General features: G+C 42.1%; 1 protein-coding gene across 3 annotated transcripts; it reads right to left on the bottom strand.

Moving 5' to 3' along the window:
- Positions 1-1,291: 1,291 nt before the first annotated feature.
- Positions 1,292-17,679, bottom strand: itga2.2 (integrin, alpha 2 (CD49B, alpha 2 subunit of VLA-2 receptor), tandem duplicate 2). Of its 3 annotated transcripts, none has more exons than XM_052067178.1 (31): positions 17,508-17,679; positions 17,012-17,238; positions 15,536-15,659; positions 15,110-15,219; positions 14,903-14,994; positions 13,249-13,363; positions 12,987-13,114; positions 12,674-12,822; positions 12,437-12,587; positions 11,359-11,524; positions 11,166-11,242; positions 10,589-10,727; positions 10,298-10,443; positions 10,059-10,202; positions 9,542-9,745; positions 9,319-9,449; positions 8,903-9,066; positions 8,654-8,805; positions 8,198-8,308; positions 7,497-7,582; positions 6,873-7,014; positions 6,685-6,768; positions 6,524-6,600; positions 6,344-6,427; positions 5,966-6,068; positions 5,772-5,882; positions 5,447-5,557; positions 5,247-5,360; positions 5,073-5,162; positions 4,870-4,986; positions 1,292-3,909 (listed from the first exon to the last, which is right to left on the bottom strand). In XM_052067178.1, the coding sequence occupies exons 2-31, from the start codon at positions 17,049-17,051 to the stop codon at positions 3,826-3,828; spliced, it is 3,546 nt and encodes a 1,181-aa protein (XP_051923138.1). In that variant the 5' UTR covers positions 17,052-17,238; positions 17,508-17,679; the 3' UTR covers positions 1,292-3,825. The 3 variants fall into 3 exon arrangements, with proteins under 3 accessions (XP_051923138.1, XP_051923137.1, XP_051923140.1); XM_052067177.1 differs by having other exon boundaries at positions 15,536-15,662; positions 17,508-17,678; XM_052067180.1 differs by lacking the exon at positions 15,536-15,659 and having other exon boundaries at positions 17,508-17,678.
- Positions 17,680-18,087: the final 408 nt, after the last annotated feature.

An 18,087-nucleotide genomic window follows, 5' to 3' on the forward strand; every position in this document is an offset into this window, starting at 1 on the left:
CCGCCCACCACCACCAACTGCAGACAAATGTCTAAATCTTGCGATGGAAATGGAATAATGCCCCCCCCCCACCTCCATGTACCAATAATATGTGCAACCCCCCCCCCCCCCGCTCCTCCACCCCCCACAGGCGCGCTTGCGTCTAATATTAGCACAGACAGTTGTTTGGGTTTCTCTCCCGGGTCAAGCTTTTAAATATAATCAAACCTGTTTCCGAAGTTGGGGGGGGGGGGGGGGGGGGGGCTTCAGACAGAGCGGCAAGGTGTTACGTTTCACTGAATGGAGCTCACACACTTACGCACGCTCGTACACGTGCATGCACACATATATAGCGGAGCAAAGTTTGGACCTTTCGCAAAGTACTTGTGCGACCTCTTCAGCAGGAGTCTGGTCACAGTGGAAGAGAAGTGACTCTTTTTTTTCTTCCCCAGACGCCGACGAGGGTTGACGATCTGGCGGCCAGACAACCACCGTGTCACCGCCTGCTCCACCTCCTCTTCCCCCTCGGTGATCCTTTCTTCCTCAATATATCCACACGCATTAGCGCCACAAACGGGTAGTCAAAAATAGTACATTCATTAATTTCATTAATATTGCGTCATTCATTACAAAAAAATGTTGCTGTGTATGACTTCATGAGGCTTTTCTTGCAGACAAGATCCAGTCAGTCAAAGTCAGCCTGGGGTCCCCAAATATGCCCCCACCATCAAGGGCCACATGAGTAGCCATCAGGCCTCTTCTAAAAATAGCAAATCGTTGAGGGGACATTGTAATTTTCTAGGTGTGGTGATGGTGATTTGCTTAGAATATCTATCTATGCTTGCTTACCTCATGAAATCATCTTAACGTGATTAGTGTCAAGGGGTTAATTATCAAGAATAACATTTCACAAACATAAAGGTGCTACAGAGTACAATTGTGGTTCCTTAGCACCCATTCTTAGTGGTTCTCGGTATAACAAACCATTATACAAATAGCGCTAAATGGTTTTTAGATATAACCTAACAAATATATGACCTAAAGAACTCCATAGAGTCATATAAAATCATAAAATGATTACCTTTGTTAAGGATCAGTAATGAACCCCCAAAGAACCTCAATGCTGGACAATTTTGCTATACAGAACCCCTGATGAACCTTTATAATTGTAGAGGGTTATTTCAGTATTTTTTTTAATTTTATTTTGTTATTTCAGAAGTGCGTATCAAAATGGTCAGTACCCAAGAAGCAGGTCTGGTGACGCTGGATTTAAGAAATATGACAATGATTAATTTTGTATAAGACAACGATATCATACTTAAAGGATTTATTGGGATGCAAATATATATTAAATGTACCTCACGGCCATAGAATCAAGACCAAAACTGGAATCCATTCCCAACCCAAATCCAGGATTATTCCACAATTAAATAAACTATAAAAAAACAGTGATTAGAATCCGTGTGACCGCCCTATGATGCATTATTCTTCATCAACATACAGTCAAATAAACCTCAGATCAACACAAATATTCATCTCATTTGTAAATCTGCACAGTTGTCCCTCTGAATGCTAAATGCAGGGCAACCGTATCAATATAGGTGCCATGTTTGACTTTTCCCAAGTGTACATGGCATAGTGTTCCGGTGATCCAACCAGGAGGCGTGTGTGTTGGTGTGTGTGTGTGTGTGTGTGTGTGTGTGTGTGTGTGTTTGTGTGATGCTCATCATCCATGTGAGCAACATTTGGCCTCCAGATGAGAAAAGCTGCAACAAGGGTTGTTTGGAAGGAAACTACAAGATAATTAATGCTCGTTTTTGATTGCCACGACAGGCATTCATTTAAGCACATGCTTATTTAACCTCGGGTGTACTTTGCAGCACTATTATACCCAGATTGTAAAGATGAACAGCTCTCAGGATAATAAGAGTGTCGTTTACAACCGCACGAGCTAACTTGTAAATGCACCCCCCCCCCCCTCGACTGTGCCAATCAAATACGGACAATTATGAGCAGGACTTCGTTGATGGCAATTCACTTATCTGGCGCTTGCTTGTCGAACAACAAAAAAAGAAATACTGTGTGACTTGCCGTCGACCATTAATAAGATTCATGGCGTTCTTGAAATTAAATCAAAATTAAACCGTCTGGAAAACATTCAAAAGCATCTCACGCCACAAAGTAAAAACACCCGACACTCAAAAAAATCAAGACAAAGTGCAATCAAAGGTCAACTAATGACGTGAATTATTTAAGATTTACATTTGGAATTGTAGTATCGTGGCTGTACCTGTGATGAGTCTTCCTCTCTCTTTTGATTTTGTATTCATCTACGTCCACATTTACAGAACTGGAGTGTACAAACGGATTCCTTAAAATATCCACAATACAACAAAATTGTCCATCGAACCATAGATTAAAAAATAAAAACACACATTTGAAGCCCAATCTTCTGTATCCCAAAACGTCGAAAGTCAAAATAGAATCAGTTTGGCAAAAGCAACCCGCACTGTAGACTTTATTAAGAACCAATGAAGGTTCTTTGCGACTTTCATTTATATTTAATAAGGTAATTCAATATAATCGCAAAAAAAGTCATGTTCTGATCCACGGAGAAATGCTGAAGAAACTCAATGAGTAATTTAGATCTTGCTGCCCTCTTGTGGTAAAAGTGTGCCAGTGCAAATATGCTGCCGCCTCGTGACGAACCAGTTTAAGTTTGCTACAACCGCTCGCTTCAAATCATTTTGATTTGGTCATTTTCTCATTTGATAGTGTTGGAAGTATTGCACCGTTGGTTAGTGCCTATTAAACAAGATCCGGTTTTGAAGCCCTCCAAATAAACACATAAATACAACAAATATGACTCGCAGACGCAACCTTTGAAACCATTCAAATATAAAAACCTTAACCATCATTTCATTTTACAGTATATACACACACGATAAAAATACATACAACTGTTGAAAGAAACACGCATATTTTACAGTTTGTTCTATTTTGCTTTTTCATGACCGATTCTGGGCGGCACGGTTGTAGACTGGTTAGCACGTCTGTCTCACAGTGTAAAAGGTGCAGGGTTAGATTCCAGCCCCTTTCCTATGTGGAGTTAGCATGTTCTCCCCGTGCCTGCGTGGGTTTTCTCTGGGTACTCCGGTTTCCTCCCACATTCCCAAAACATGTATGCTAGGTTAATTGGACACTCCAAATTGTCCCAGGGAAGGAAGCAATTTCCTCCATTCAAACTTACATTCACACCTCTGGAAATTGTCCTATTTTCAAGAAACCTAACATGCATTCTTTTGGCGTGTGGGAGAACCTGAAAACCGGGGCAGATTCAAAACTAACCCTCAGGACTGGAAGGCGGATGTGCTAAACAGTAATCCACCATGCTACGCCACCACAATTCAAGTACTCCGAAAGCAAGAAAAAGCCCTGAGGATCTATTACCCATGCCAGTAGTTTAAGCACCCAGCGCACGCACCACTTATTGTGTGTGCTCAAATGAGCCTAAGTAGAAAAAAAAAGAGCTCAACTACAGTATTCATGTTGATAGTGATGAGCAAGTATTTTGTCATCACCCGCGTTAAAACTGTGGAGTACAACGGAATGACCTCATTGCATGTTTTTTTTTCACCCGCAGATAAACATTACGTTTGTTCAAAGGGTCAAGAAGTCTCTGAACAAATCCAACTAACTGTGCAAAAGGACCAAACAGGAACAGGGAGAGGGAGAGGGAGAGGGAGAGAGCTTCGGTTGGTCAGTGCACTTGAGAAGTACCAGTGAGCATGCTGAATGACCAGCCAGTGGAGTAGGAAGGTGCAACTTGGTTGACGTGGTGGCATCTCACAACACGCCATCCTCGTAGGCGTGGCTCTGCGCATCGGCATCTTTTTGCAGCTTCTGGTATTTCCTTTTGAAAAATCCAAACTAGGGGGGGAAAAAATGTACACGCTGAATTCAGAGAGTTGAAGGAGCCACGTAAAAATTTGAAAATGGCCCTCAGCGTCAAGGTGGAAAAAATGTCGATATGTCACAATCAGTGTGATGTGGTCGTTGCAAATGTTTGCATGGGTAATCAATCTGGTGACTCATTATTCAACCTGGCTAACTGACTAAATTACAGACTAACTAACCAACCAACTAACCATGTAACTAAGCAATTAACCAAATACAAAACTGACCAACCAAACAACTAGCCGTCACCCAGACAAATGGCAAGCTTGTAGACAAACTAAACAATCTCACAAATTAACTGATGGTTTAACTGACCAATCAACCTACTAACTAACTGTTTCTATCTAACAAACTGAATGAGAGAGTGACTGACGACTGGCTGATTGAGTAAGTAATGTACTGGCTGTTTAATGAACAAATTGCCTCATTCACAGTTGTCAAACTCAAGGCCTGGGGGCCAGATCTGGCCCACCACATCATTTTATGTGGCCCGCAAAAGCAGCTCAAACATGTCAACTTCCATGATCCTTTCTAAAGTGTCGACCAACATTTGAAATTCTCATATGTAATGAATAAAATATACTGTATATTCTAAGGATTTTCTTGTTACCAAACGCCACACAATAGTAAGTTAAACAATAGTTGCATCAACAGTTAATTCTAGACTTTGACACCATACAGTCATAACGGCCCTCCAAGTGAAACGGCAACTAAAATGTGGCCCGCGCCATAAATGAGTTTGACACCCCTGGCCTAATTGATCAACCAACCAATCAACTAACTACCTAACAAGCAACGAAATAACCCTACTACCTAACTTCCAAATCACCTAACTACTCAACCAACCAACTAACCAAACAATGCGAGTGGCAAAATTGCTATGTGACCTATGTAACTAGCCGGAGATTTGGTGAAATATCGAGATGAGCTGACCTTCCACAGTAGAGCAACAGCCAGGCCCAGTAGCACCAGTCCACCGATCACGCTGCCAACAATCACTCCCACCGGAACGTCGCCCGTCGCTCCTGGTTTACTCACTGTGACCACCACCTGAAAAAAAAAAAAATACAGTCAAAAAGTCTTCTCGGACATGATGTCTTTCTTGAATTCATGAACATTATGCGACGTGACTTTACCGGCAGCTCTTTGAGGCGGAGAATAAATAAATCGGGGTTGGAGCTCTCGATTTCCACAGTGGAGGTCAGCTCGGTGGTCTGATAGGCCGCCTGACAAAAGGCACATACGGGCGAGCTTTAAAATGACCGCCCGTGACGAAACGTGGTACAACATGAGGTCATTATCGCAAATACCGTAATAAATGTCCCGCTCCAAATCCTTGTTTTAACTTTCACAAAGTAGTCGCTGGTGACAGCAGCGTCTTTGAGGAGGCATTTGATCTGCTCGCACTTTGCACTCTGGCAATCCTGGAATTGAAACAGGCCAATACTAAGTGAGCGCAGACTAACAGCATTCCAAGAATTAAATTCTGCAGTTCCGTGCGGTGACCAACCAGCTTTTCAATGCCTCGGAGACTCTCCTCAGTGAAGGAGGCTTGGTGGTCCTTGACGCCGATTCTCAGTGGGTCCACCAGGCCTTTGGTATCACAGCTGATTGAACCGCCCTGCGCATGGAAAACAATTAGCCACATGTTACCAATGTTTGATACAACACTTGTTTTGGAGGTCAAATAACTCCACGAAGTGACCAGAGGTGGGGTTTTCCTTAAGAGACTTTTTGGATACATTGTACGTGTCGGACTAGTTTTGAATGCAACATACTTTTGACCTTCATCGGAGATATGCAAGAAGTCAAAATGGATTGATGTGATGACTCACAAGTTGCGTGTCCACACCGGTGAGGTAGAGGAGCGGGTTTCCTCCCTTGGTGCTGATTGGTAGGGAGATGGTCAGATAGAGGAGGCTGACTGGGAATTTTCCAGTTGAAACCTTTTGAAATGAAACAAGTTCAAGTCGAGTGAGGCCGGGAAGGAGTCACGTTAGGGATGCGCGAATGGTCGCGTTAATTGCACCTTCACGGTGAAGTTAAACTCGGGTCCGATGTCATCCAAAGTTTTCACCGTTGTTTCCGGTGCAGTGGTTGAATTTGCTACATAGAAGTTGATGTTTGACTTCCTGCAAGGAATAAAACAGGAAATGCCTTTTCTAATTGTCAAATGGACTTGCTGGACATTAAGACATGGAATTACATCATGATGTATGATTCAAGTCATTTCCAAAGTGGCCAACTGTCTGACTTCCTGTTCCTGACCAAGAGTACCTACCTCGTTATTCAAACAACCGATTGGACCTGACTGGTATTGGTCAATTATTTTACGGCCTAAAGATCGCGAAAACTGAAGCTTGCAGATTTCTATGAATTAAAAAAATATATAATAATAATAAATCACCTGGATAAAACAATTCCTGCATCGTATTGAAGAGGAATGGACACATCCACTTGGTTGTCTGCGGGAACCTGCTCTTTACTGTCACTGCAAAACAGCAAAGAACACAACATACAAACGTCGATGCATAGACAAATAAAAACCGAGCCATATTTTGACTCGGCATTATCGCCGGATGTTCACCTTTTAGCCTCAAACTTGACCTTTGCCCGATTCAGCGGATGGTTGAGGTTGTAATCGAAATTGATTTGAAATTTAATCTAGGCAGAAACGACACAAATTTGAGCAAACAAGAACATGCGAAAGAGAAAAGAAATAATTAAAAAAAGTTATCTGGCACTCACCATTTGGTCTTTTTTCAAAGCCGGGTATCCCACTTGACAAATGACAGTTTGCTCTTGTGATGAGGTGCATTTGACTCCTTCTGTCTGTTAAAAAAAAAAAATCAGTCTGTAGGAGAATTGCAACGACACATTTCTCAACTGATCATAAGAATAATAATGAAAAATGGAGACAAAAAGATACTACTTACGGGAGGAAATACAGAGGAGTAGAAGAGGTTGCCCGAATATGTGACCAACACTTGCGTGTTGTAAGCATTTTCTTTTTTGTTCTTCACTGTGACCTCGAATGACAGTTCACGCTTATTGGGGCTGACCAGAAAAGGGGCTGAGCTGGAGAACAAGTCATAAACTGGTCAGAATTGGAACCGACAAACTATTTTGGGCCTTTATTGAGTTTTTAAGCAATGTTATACACCCGCAGAAATACCAACATTAAATAATAATAATAATCGCATCTTAAAAAGGGGACTGTGTTTTGCAGGTCACAAAAATGTGGATGCTTTGACTATAAATAGCAACTAAACATAACATGAAATAGACAAAGCCTTGGCAGGTTGTGGCTTCAGAGGTTAAGTATTAAGCAACAGTCAGAGTTAAACATTGACACAAAACATTCTTTGACATTTACTCCGTGTGAGTTTAACCCTTACAGAGACAGCGGCTAGTCCAGTGGACACCTTCTCGGGTTATCGGGTGACAGGGTGATCATTATTTGTGCGTGAAAAGGGTTAAAACGGAGACGTGTAATTGGGATTGTGAAGCTGGTCTGAGAAGACGGACGCACACAAGACTATACAATAAGTCACTCTCACCTTGACCCCTTTGTGTCCGTCGTCACACTCAGCGTCAGGTCACTGACGCACACCTCATCTGAGCCGCAGTCTTTCGTGAAGGGGATCTGAAACACGTCAAAACGCAGCCGGGCGTCGTTTATTTGTCACTCAAATATCAGATCTCTCTCATTCATACAGTGCTTCCCAACCTTTGTTGAGCCGAGGCACCAAGAAATAGATGTAATAATAATAACAATAATAATAATAATAATCTCACTGTATACCATCAGACTACATTTTATAAACTGAAATAAGAATGGTGTGATTATAATTTATTAACAATTTAATTTGCGGGGAAATCTGGGCCTCTTTTAAGTGAGCACAAAGCCAATATATTGCCCCATTCGGTGAATTGGTCTCAGGGCTTCGACGGAGCCTCTGCCATAGAGGTTAAAGGAAAAAAGTAGTGGATAAATAACATTTTTGGCAACTAATTCAATAGAATTTGAGGTTTTCCTGCTGTAAATACTGGACGTAGCTCGGGTGGAACATTAACTTCCCGCATTGCAAAACTGAACTTGTTGCAAAAGGTGGTCTGCTCCTGCGTGACTCACGCAGGTGCTTGAAGACAGTAATAATCAGGTTATGTCATCTTAAACAAATGCCTGCAAAATAGTTATTAACTCTGGAGCCTAAAAAAAATAAAATAAAATAAATAATAATTTTAAAAAGCAACTTACGAAGAACTCCCAGGCGGTCACAGAGAAGACGTCAAGAACCGGGTTAGCGTCGGCGTTCTGCTGTTTGATTTCCACTTTCAAACTGACTGAATTGACAAAATCGGGCGTCTCCTGATGGCAAAACAAACGTACCCGATCATCATTTCCAAACAGCAACCCAAAACCGCAGAGACAATTGTAGTGGCAGTCAGTACACCACCTAACTTGGAAATGTTGCACTTATTCCTGTGCACAAGTCTCAGGCCACCGTTACATTTGCGGTCATTGAGTACAGATGTGGGTTTGATTCCCAATTGGTGATGGAAATTTTCATGAGTGTATTTGGATGTCAGTTTCGATTTGCGCCCCTGTGCCATCTGCCCTCAGCCCATAGTCAGCTTTGGACAGGCTCCAGCTCCCTGCGACTTTCAAAAGCATGAGCAGTACTAGAGACTGGATGAATGGATCAGCCACTACCTGCACGTAGACTTGGTAGTCTTGACACTGCATTTGAGATGAGATCTTGGCATTCTCCGAAAGCAAACGCTCATTATTTTTCATGAAAAGTCCTCTCGAGGTGACACGAGAAGCCTGCAAATCAGCATCTAGCGTCAATGTGTAGGTGACATCTAGAAAAGGAGAACACACCTTAGTTTCAGTCTTTCATGTTTAGTTGGGAAAGTGAATAGTGTGATCAATGTAACCGCATTGTTACGTTGGATTTACCAATGGGTCCAACTGGATTTTTGGGCCTGAAGGTCGGGCTGAAACAGAGGTTGGTGGTGAAACACGACAACTTGCGTCCACCGACGTCGCAAGATTTGCTTAAAATGTTGATCTTATCGGGTTTAAAGGAAGCAGTGGCTGAGAGTTTGGCCACACCTCGGGACCTGCGGGATAATCAAATAAAGCATCAGCTCCATCCATTCATCTATTTTCTGCAGAGCGTGATCTGGCTAGCTGACTTTCTGGACTGGTCACCATTCAATTGCAAAACATAGAGAAAGAAATATCCAGACTCCCATTCACGCAAAAGGACAATTTAAAATCTTTCATTAATGTGCCGAACGTTTGAAACTTGTGAGGAGCACTTGAAAATGTTCATTTAAATCGGTTGAGACAAGTTCTTAATTTTGACTCACCAGAGCTGGACCACTTTTCCATACGCACCCACTGAGATATCAGTGAGTGTGTCATCATTCAAGTCCTTGTAGCTATCCAGGGACCTCCCAAAAAACTTGAACTGAGGATCCATTTTTGAACCAAGGATTTTCTGGGAAAAAAAAAAGAAGAAACAACCAGTCATGTATGGAATTTGCATCCATGAGTTCAAGACCACGACATCAGCATAAAACATGTCTGTACCTGCGAGAACTGCTTGTCTAGAGTCTTCTTCCTCCCATTGTAGATATAAATGACGCCTCTTCCTTTGTCCTCTAAAGGCGCTCCGACGACGACGTCATTGTAACCGTCAAGGTCCAAGTCGGGTATTGCCGACATGGCCATCCCGAAACGGGCGTTCTCAATCGGAGGGGATCCTTTGAGGAATCCTTGCTCATTCAGGATACCCTTCAGATCGGAACATAGAAAATAACACGGATCTTTGGCTGGCTGATTAATTTTGATACGGTACGTCTTACTTTCAAAAGGTGTTGACTTAAAGGGGAAAATGACTCAAAAAAGTTCTTTGGACTATTAGCTCATTCAGTACCAGCCGATTCTGGACCAAGTCTTAAAAAACGTTAAAAAAAATGTCTTTGGGAGTGAATGAGTTTTTAAGTTTGATAGGGACTTGTCAGACCACAGAACACTTTCCACTCCAACAGCCCCTGAACGGGGTAAACATAATTGAGTAGCAAATGGATAAACGGCCGATCGTTACCCTGGTGACGGTGAAGAGGTAAACACGGCCTTGCTCTCTCTTCTGTTCGCTCATAAACATGGGCGCGCCGACCAGCAGCAGGTCCGTCACCCCGTCTTTGTCCACATCCAGCGAACACAGGACGCCACCAAAATAAGCTCCGATCTAGAATGTAAAAAAATAAATAAATAAAGCCGCTCACTGACATTTGACTTCGGATCGTTCCGCATCATTGTGTGGAATCTGATTGGGTGCCCTACTTGCTTTCCTCTTTCCGAATCGATGATCGTGAATTGCTTCTGGGCGTTGAAGCTGTAGACGATTACTTGTCCGGAGTGGTTGGAGCGAGGCGCACCGGCCACAAAATATTCTGTCGTGCCATCACTCAGCATGCAGACAGAGTAACCTGCAAAACGGCAGAACAAAAAAAAAAAAACAAACAAACCCCAAAGCCATCAAATACTTATGTTGAACCCTTTGAGGGACAGAGGTCACTCCAGTGGACAGTTTATCATGTTATCGGGTTTCAGGGTGCATGAATGGGTTCATACCCAGTAAGGAGCTGTGGTTTCGATCTTGAAGTGTTCCCTCAAAGACCGAGACGGGAAGAACATCCACTTTTGAGCCCGTTTGGTGGACGACAGTCCCAGCCCAACCATAGGCACCCACTGCTCCCAGCATCAACGTGTCCTTTAAGGGCAAATTCACCAAAGAGGTTTTGAACTTTTTTTTTTTACACACACAAATACATATTGTGATGGTACAGTATAATGAGTATTCATTTCACCGTAACTCTGAATTGTATGGATTTGATTGTTGATGAATTGGGTCTTGAAGCCGCCGAGACAAAATGGAGTGCATTGAAATCAACAGAGGTTGAATCACTCTCAACTAATGGTTTGAATGACTCGGGACATTTTGGAGTCGACTATAATGAAAAATAGCAACCGTACTTCACTGCCTATAAAAAAAAAATCATAAGGTCTCATCATTTTGACTTGCGGTTGGTTCAACTACAGAGCATGACACAATGACTGCTGCTGAAGTAAGTAAAAAAAAGTCAAGAGTAAAAAATATTATTTTCCATGTGCCCGGATGATTGTTGTTTGAATGAAAGTATCGATGTACCTTTTTGCTGGAGTAGTGAGCGCTGAAGCCCACCTGGGACATCTCCATCTTGAAATTGTCACCTCCCTTTCCTGTGCCTTTAGTGAACACAAATAGGAAGGAATGAATGGAAGAGCAAACATGTGGAGACGTGTCTTGGATGAGAATCCACCGTGACGTGCTGAGGAAAAAAATAACACAAAATAATCCGCACCTTCGATGTTGAAGATGCGGCTGCCCAGCGTTCCGACGATGTTGGACAGGGCCGCTTCTTCCGACACATTAAAAAAGTAATTTTCCGTGGGCGTGCTGGCGATGGATTTGATTTCTTTGATGAGGTTTTCGGTGTCGATGTTGTTTCTGGTGTAGTAGCCCAACACCTAGGGAGGAAACGGGAGCAAATAGTTCTGTGTGTGAGCAAGACACAAATTGAAAAGCCCGTTGACTGTCACAAGGAGAGAAAAAAAAAGACAAAAATAAAAAAAATAAAAAGCGGAAGCTTACACGTATGGAACAAAAGTGATTCACATCATCCATGTATACGGCACTGTAATATTTCATTGATGTCGAGGGGAACTTTGTATTTCTAAAAATGGTCAATTCCATTTTTTTTTTCACAAACTGACACGATGTCCCCTTGTCTTTTATTTTGACGCATTTGCCATTTTAAAGTGTCACTCTTGGGCATTTTAGCTGTTCAAGAAGTGTAAAACTCCGCCCCTTTTGCTCTCTCCGAAGGAGCTGTGCAGCATTAAGTCACCTCAACTTTGAAACTCAAGATGTTTTTTAGACCATAACAAGGAAATCAAGCTTGGTTAGATTCAAGTTTGTTAAAAAAAAAAGATTACCGGTACTATCATGCTCGGGCCACAAGGACAAATGTGCATGCAGATTACCAGTGATTCCATGAACATGTTACAAAGTAGCGCATTGCTTCTAATTATTCACATTTTTGGCATCACCTACGGAGCTTAAATAATAATAGGTCAAAAACAGATCACGGGTAGTGTGCATTCAAATTCACACCAGGTTTTGTGACTGCGTGAATTTTGATATTAAAATATTCATGTTTAAATATGTCAAGTAAAAATAATAATAATAATTTTAAAAAAATAAAAATTGGAATCTTGGAATAAATATACAACACTGAACTAGGGCCCACAGGACTGAATTGGACTTGAATACTGAATGCAATAAGGGGTGTCAAGATGTAGATGATGTTAGTCAAGATGTACGACGTTCATCTGGTTGTACCGTCGGGTGGAAACATGGCGTGGTTGGTCAACACTCACAGCAATACCGAAGCGTGTGATTCCTTGCTTTTCACATTCACTGATGACTGTATCTCTGAAGGCTTGGTCATGGGACTCGCCGTCAGTGACGACCACCATCACTTTGGAAGCGCTCGGTCGAGCACCGTAGATGGGATTAAAACCCCATTGGCTTCAAGAGCAGAGACACACACGCGGTAGAAACATTTCACGTAGCGCTGATGCGCACAGAAGGACGTCACGCTGCGAAACACCCACCTGGCGTATTGGATGGCATGGAATGTATTTGTTGAGGAACCTTGCATTTGTGTGAGTTTGGATGCGGCATTCAGCAACTGCTCTTTGGTTCGGTACTGGTTCAGCGTGAATTCGATCTTGGAATCGACGGCATACTGAATGACGCTGACCTGGCCACACAGTGGGATGAGATGACGATTGACAGCTGATCATTTTATCAGGTTACAGGGGTGCATGAAAGGGATAAACTGAGGAGGAAGGAATCTATCGAGCGCAACACAGTAACTATAGCAATGGCGTGCACGACGGGAGGGCCAAAGACGGCGGGCGTCACCTGGGTGTTTTGGGGTCCGATTTCGAGAGACGGTAAGAGTTTCTCAATAAACTCCCTCATTGGAGCCCAGGGGTAGATGCTGTTGGAGCCGTCCAGTACGATGACAATGTCCATCGGGCCTCCGCAAGCTGGAGAGGAGGCGGACACAAATTCTAAAGCAAGCAGCGTCGCGCAACTGAGATCGATGATGATTAGACGGTATTCATATGCAGTATCACAAGTGGACTTGTATGGTCGATCAAATATTTTTAGGGGCTCTCACTCTGGATGGCAGGAGCGAAGGCAGGTTGAGGTTGAAAGAGCGGGCTCAGTTTTGAGCAGATTCCAGGGTAGAAGTTTTGATCGCCGCACTTCTGTGCCCAAAGGGGACCGCACGTCTGCGCGGCAAGACAAGATGGAAGACAAGTTGAATATATCTGTAAAGTTCTGACAACATACTGTAACGTGTTGTTGAGCTGTAGGTGGCAAGTATGAGACGATTCACATAAATATGCTTCCCGTCCCACTGTGGACGTCGTCCAAGTTATTTTATAACTTATTACATACAGTCAGGTTTTCTTACGTTCACTCCATCTTACCAACAGGCAACTAGGTTTCTCATCTGCAGTGTGACTGCTGTGGCAAATATTTTGACCATTTCAACATTTCGCCGGGCTTTGTATCAGAAAAAAAAAACAAGAAAAAATATACACTTAAAAAAAATAAAATAAAAATCAGCGGGTGCCGAACCTGAAGTATGCGGCGGTCCATTGTACGTCCACTACGGTTCAAAACTTTCGGGATCAAATAGAAATGCACTTCTTTTTGAAAGAGGATCAAGCTCTGTTACCACCTAAACAATATCTCGACTTTAAACTATCTTTAATTAATTTCCTTTATCTTAATTGAAAATAAACTGCGTTTTCATGGAAAATGTTATATCATACACAAATTAACTAAACATTCAGCATGGAAGTATAACCCTAACCCTAATTTCTGTGTGCTATGAATCTAGGTGAGTTTTTGAAGTGACTACACTACATTAATTCCACTACATTAATTCCGTTGCACCTATGAGGGAAAAATAGGAGACTGGACTGTCCCAGAATCGTTTGTTATTTATTCCTTTATTGTGTGTTCACAACCCCCCAGAATTTATTTTGTGATTTCCGAGCTTGATTTTCTATTCTGGTGGATTATTTTCGATTTTCTTCGTGTCATTGAAGTTATCGTTAATTTACGTTTTTCAGAGGCGGTCCTTGAACGCCTCTCGAGTTGAACGGCAGAAGAGAAGGCCCGTGCCTGTATAGTTGAGACTGTGAAAATCATTAATAAATTATACGTTTTCAAAACCAACACCACATCTCTCCTTTTTCGGAGCTGCAACAAAAATGAAAATGATATTTTTGTCAACACTGACGCAAAGAACCAAACGCTACAGTAAATATTATTACCACTATACACTGTTGCTTGCTCATAAAGGGCCCAACTATCTCACGCAGAGGGTAAGCTATTTTCCCCCCCCCCACATCCGCCTCTCACCCACTTCCTTTGTAGTGTCCAGAAGATAATCAGACACCAAAAAAAAAAATTTTAATCACCTAGTTCAGTCTCCTTCCTGTCCCTCTTTTTGCTTCTGCACTCCAAACACACCATTACTACTGCTTTTGTAAATGGACCTCCTTAATAATATTGTGAATCGATAGAAATCCGTGATATTGATTCTCTTTCCACATTCAAGACTGATCTCAAAACCCACCTATTTAAAATTGCATACTCGGTTTAAACTCATCTCTTCTTTTATTAGTTGTAATTTTATCTGTGGTTTTATTGTTCTTGTTTGATTGTGAGGTCTCCTTGAGTGTTTTGAAAGGCGCTTATAAATAAAATGTGTTATTATTATTATGATTATTATTAAAGACAAGACGAACGCGTACCATCAGACCGTTGACTGCAGGCATGCGAGTCAGGGTCATGCCCAGAGACATGTTGACGTTGACGTTGGTCACGTCAGGAATGTTCATGGAATCTGTGGGGATATTTGCAAAGCAGCTTTTAGGATGAAGTGCGTTTTTATTCGGTAGCAATGGTTCAAGTAGCAAGAGGTGAGGCTCAAAGGTGGAAAGCCAAAAGCCACTCCTCACCTTCAAGGTTGAGCTTGTCGCATCTTGTTCTGGACCCTGACACTGGACACTTGTACAAATCCCCCTTCCTGTTTTGAGGATAACCACTCCAAGGAGCACCAACCAGAAGCCTATACAGACAATAATATTTAGATCTTTCTTGCTTGATGCAATGTTTCGGGCAGATGGATTTATTTTGCTTACTTTGTCCAAAAAAAGTAGAGTAAAGTGCATTTGTGTCAGCTTTCTCAGACGCGAAACACTCAAAGCTCAGTTAAATCAAACAGGACACTCCTCCAGATGATGAATCAGTGTGTGCTGAGGACTAATCGTACACTTACTGGACTAAATAAATCCTCAACATTCCCAAGTGCAACATATTTAGGAACGTCTGAAAGCTTGAGGAAGTCGTGACGGCTGAAGGAAAACCTGTGAATGAATTGTTACCATTTGCCCTCATGGTTGGCGGCCTGTTGGACCGTGTAGCCAAACGCTTCGACCTGCGGCCCGCTGAAAATCTTAGCCCCCGCAGTGCCCACGTTGAAAGAGTGTGAGAGGCCGATTCTGTCAGCTGCTGGAAGTCGCACATGAATAAACGAGTCATTAATCATCGTAATATTAACTTTTTCATGCACAAATAATGATCATCTGAAACCTCGGCGTTGTGATACTTTTACTGGATAAATGGTAGACATACTTAAGCGCAGCTTAACGCGCTGTGCTTTTGTCTCATGAAGGGATTGAAATCGAAATTTGCTTTTAATCTGATTCATCAAATCATCCCCAAAAATACTGACAAAATAACTAGTTTCAGCCCTCGTTGGTACCATGAACAGAGAATAGTGGTGAGCATGTCTACCTCACAGCGTTATGATTTTGGGTTCGAAACCGGGTTCCGGTCATGGATTTTGTCCAGGTATTCTGACTTTCTCCCACATTTCAAAAACACGTGTCAGTGGTGACCAAGACGATGCCCGCGGGGACCCGCTAGCCCCCAAGGACCACATGAATAGCCCGTGGGACTCTCCTAAAAGTCGTACAGCATTGACGAAACATTGTGATTTTCTAGGAGTGTTGTCAAAGTGATCATAAACGTTGGTGAGGATGTACAGAGATAACATGTTGTATTTGGATATTTTCCTTTTTCCTAAATATTGTACAAAATTGTTAACATCACCAGACTCTACATAAATGAAAAACATAGCACTATCGATAATTTGAGTACACTTTATTTGATCATTATTATATTCATTTTTTATATCAGAAATATGTATCAAACTGGTAGCCCTTTGCATTAATCGGTGCAGATGAAGCAACTTTATCGAAAATGAATGAAAGAATATATTTTGCGAATGATTTAAAGAAAATCCTCTTAAATTGAGACGTAAAAAAATGTCCCAGCCTCAAATAAAGGAGTTCTTTGGGGGCTTAATCACAAGCAGTCAGCTTTGACTCATGGTGGCAAAAAGATTGGCAACAAAAGTGAGGTCCTACTGCATATTGTGTTTTCACATGGGAGCGAAATTGCACATCTCGCAGCGAAGTGCATCCACGTGAACTTGCCCCCTGAGGACAGGGAATCTATAACAGCCAAACAGGTCCACACAGGCACAAGAGTTGAAGAATGTGAACGTTCACCAGCACAACCACGCCCGTTTTACCCCTGACGCCCAACTTACCGGATAACTTTTTTTAATCACATTTTATTTGCTACACAGTGGATACACGAATGCTATTTCTACATTTTTTAGCGCTGACGCATAATCGGAATGCGATTCGTTATAATTGCTAATTACTCGTCTTTCAATCTGCTGCAGTCCAATTATGGGGAAAGAAATAGTAACAAGGGAATTCTGACAGACTTCGGAGCATGCGGCATGGCAGTAAAAACAAGTTCAATGGTCGAAAACGTTCAATACTCACTCATGACAATGGACGCTATGCAGACGACGAGGTACTCCATGGTCAACTTTTATTCCATGTGACTGAAGCGCTTTAAAAGAAGTCGCAGCTGAGGCTCCGCTCAGCGATGTTGAACCAGGCACTGACGCACGTTTCCAAAGCAAGGATCTTCTTCTTCCTGGCTGTCCGTGTGCGTACGTTTGTGTCTGTGGTAATTTTGACTCAGCTGTGAGCGCGCCCCCTGACACCTGGACGTGGGTGGGGGGGGGGGGGGGGGGGGAAGCTAGTTAGGAAAAAAACTACAACTATATTTTATAACTATAGACAACTGTAAATGTTCTATGCCTACAAAAATAATAGTTGGTGTAAAGAACCCTACCGCCAGCCCCAAATATACATATATATATATACACACACATATATACATACACATATACATATATTTATATATATACCGCCCCCCGAATATTTGGTTGACAGTACATGTTGTCGGTGTTATTTAGCAAAGACAAAACACCTTTGAGGTCAGCGTAACGACGAGTCTTGAACAGGCCAAGGACTTCTTTGTCTTTTCTATTTACGAAAGAACAAAATTATACAAAAAAAGGGTCTCTTTGTTTGTTTGGTCCAAAAAAAACAACAATTGCTTCTGGCTTGAGCTTGACCTCATCTACCTCTCTCAAATCCGGCTCGCTCCTCCTCCTCCACATTGTTGCCAGTCACGTGACGTCATAACAAATAGTTCCATCAAAGAAATATTGGAATTGTACTACAGTACATTTTAAACATATGGAATCCAACACGTGCGTAAAATTATCATGACAATTACTTCAACTCGGTTATGAAATATGCCAATTCAACGTATGAAGATTACATGGCAAATGGAAAAAAAATCTATAAAAGGCAATTAGAATATTTCAATTGGTAGGTGGCAACTCTCTCAGTAGCTACTTGTATTGCATAATCATGTTTGCAAACGTCAGATTGTGCACATCGAACGCATCATCCGAGGAAGACTTTTCAGAGTTGCTGCATTTCCTTCTGTCGTCTTCTGGATGTAGCAACCCTGATGACATCATAAAAACGAGGACATTATG

This window comes from Hippocampus zosterae, chromosome 6, assembly GCF_025434085.1.
Source record: "Hippocampus zosterae strain Florida chromosome 6, ASM2543408v3, whole genome shotgun sequence".
Lineage (NCBI taxonomy): Eukaryota > Metazoa > Chordata > Actinopteri > Syngnathiformes > Syngnathidae > Hippocampus > Hippocampus zosterae.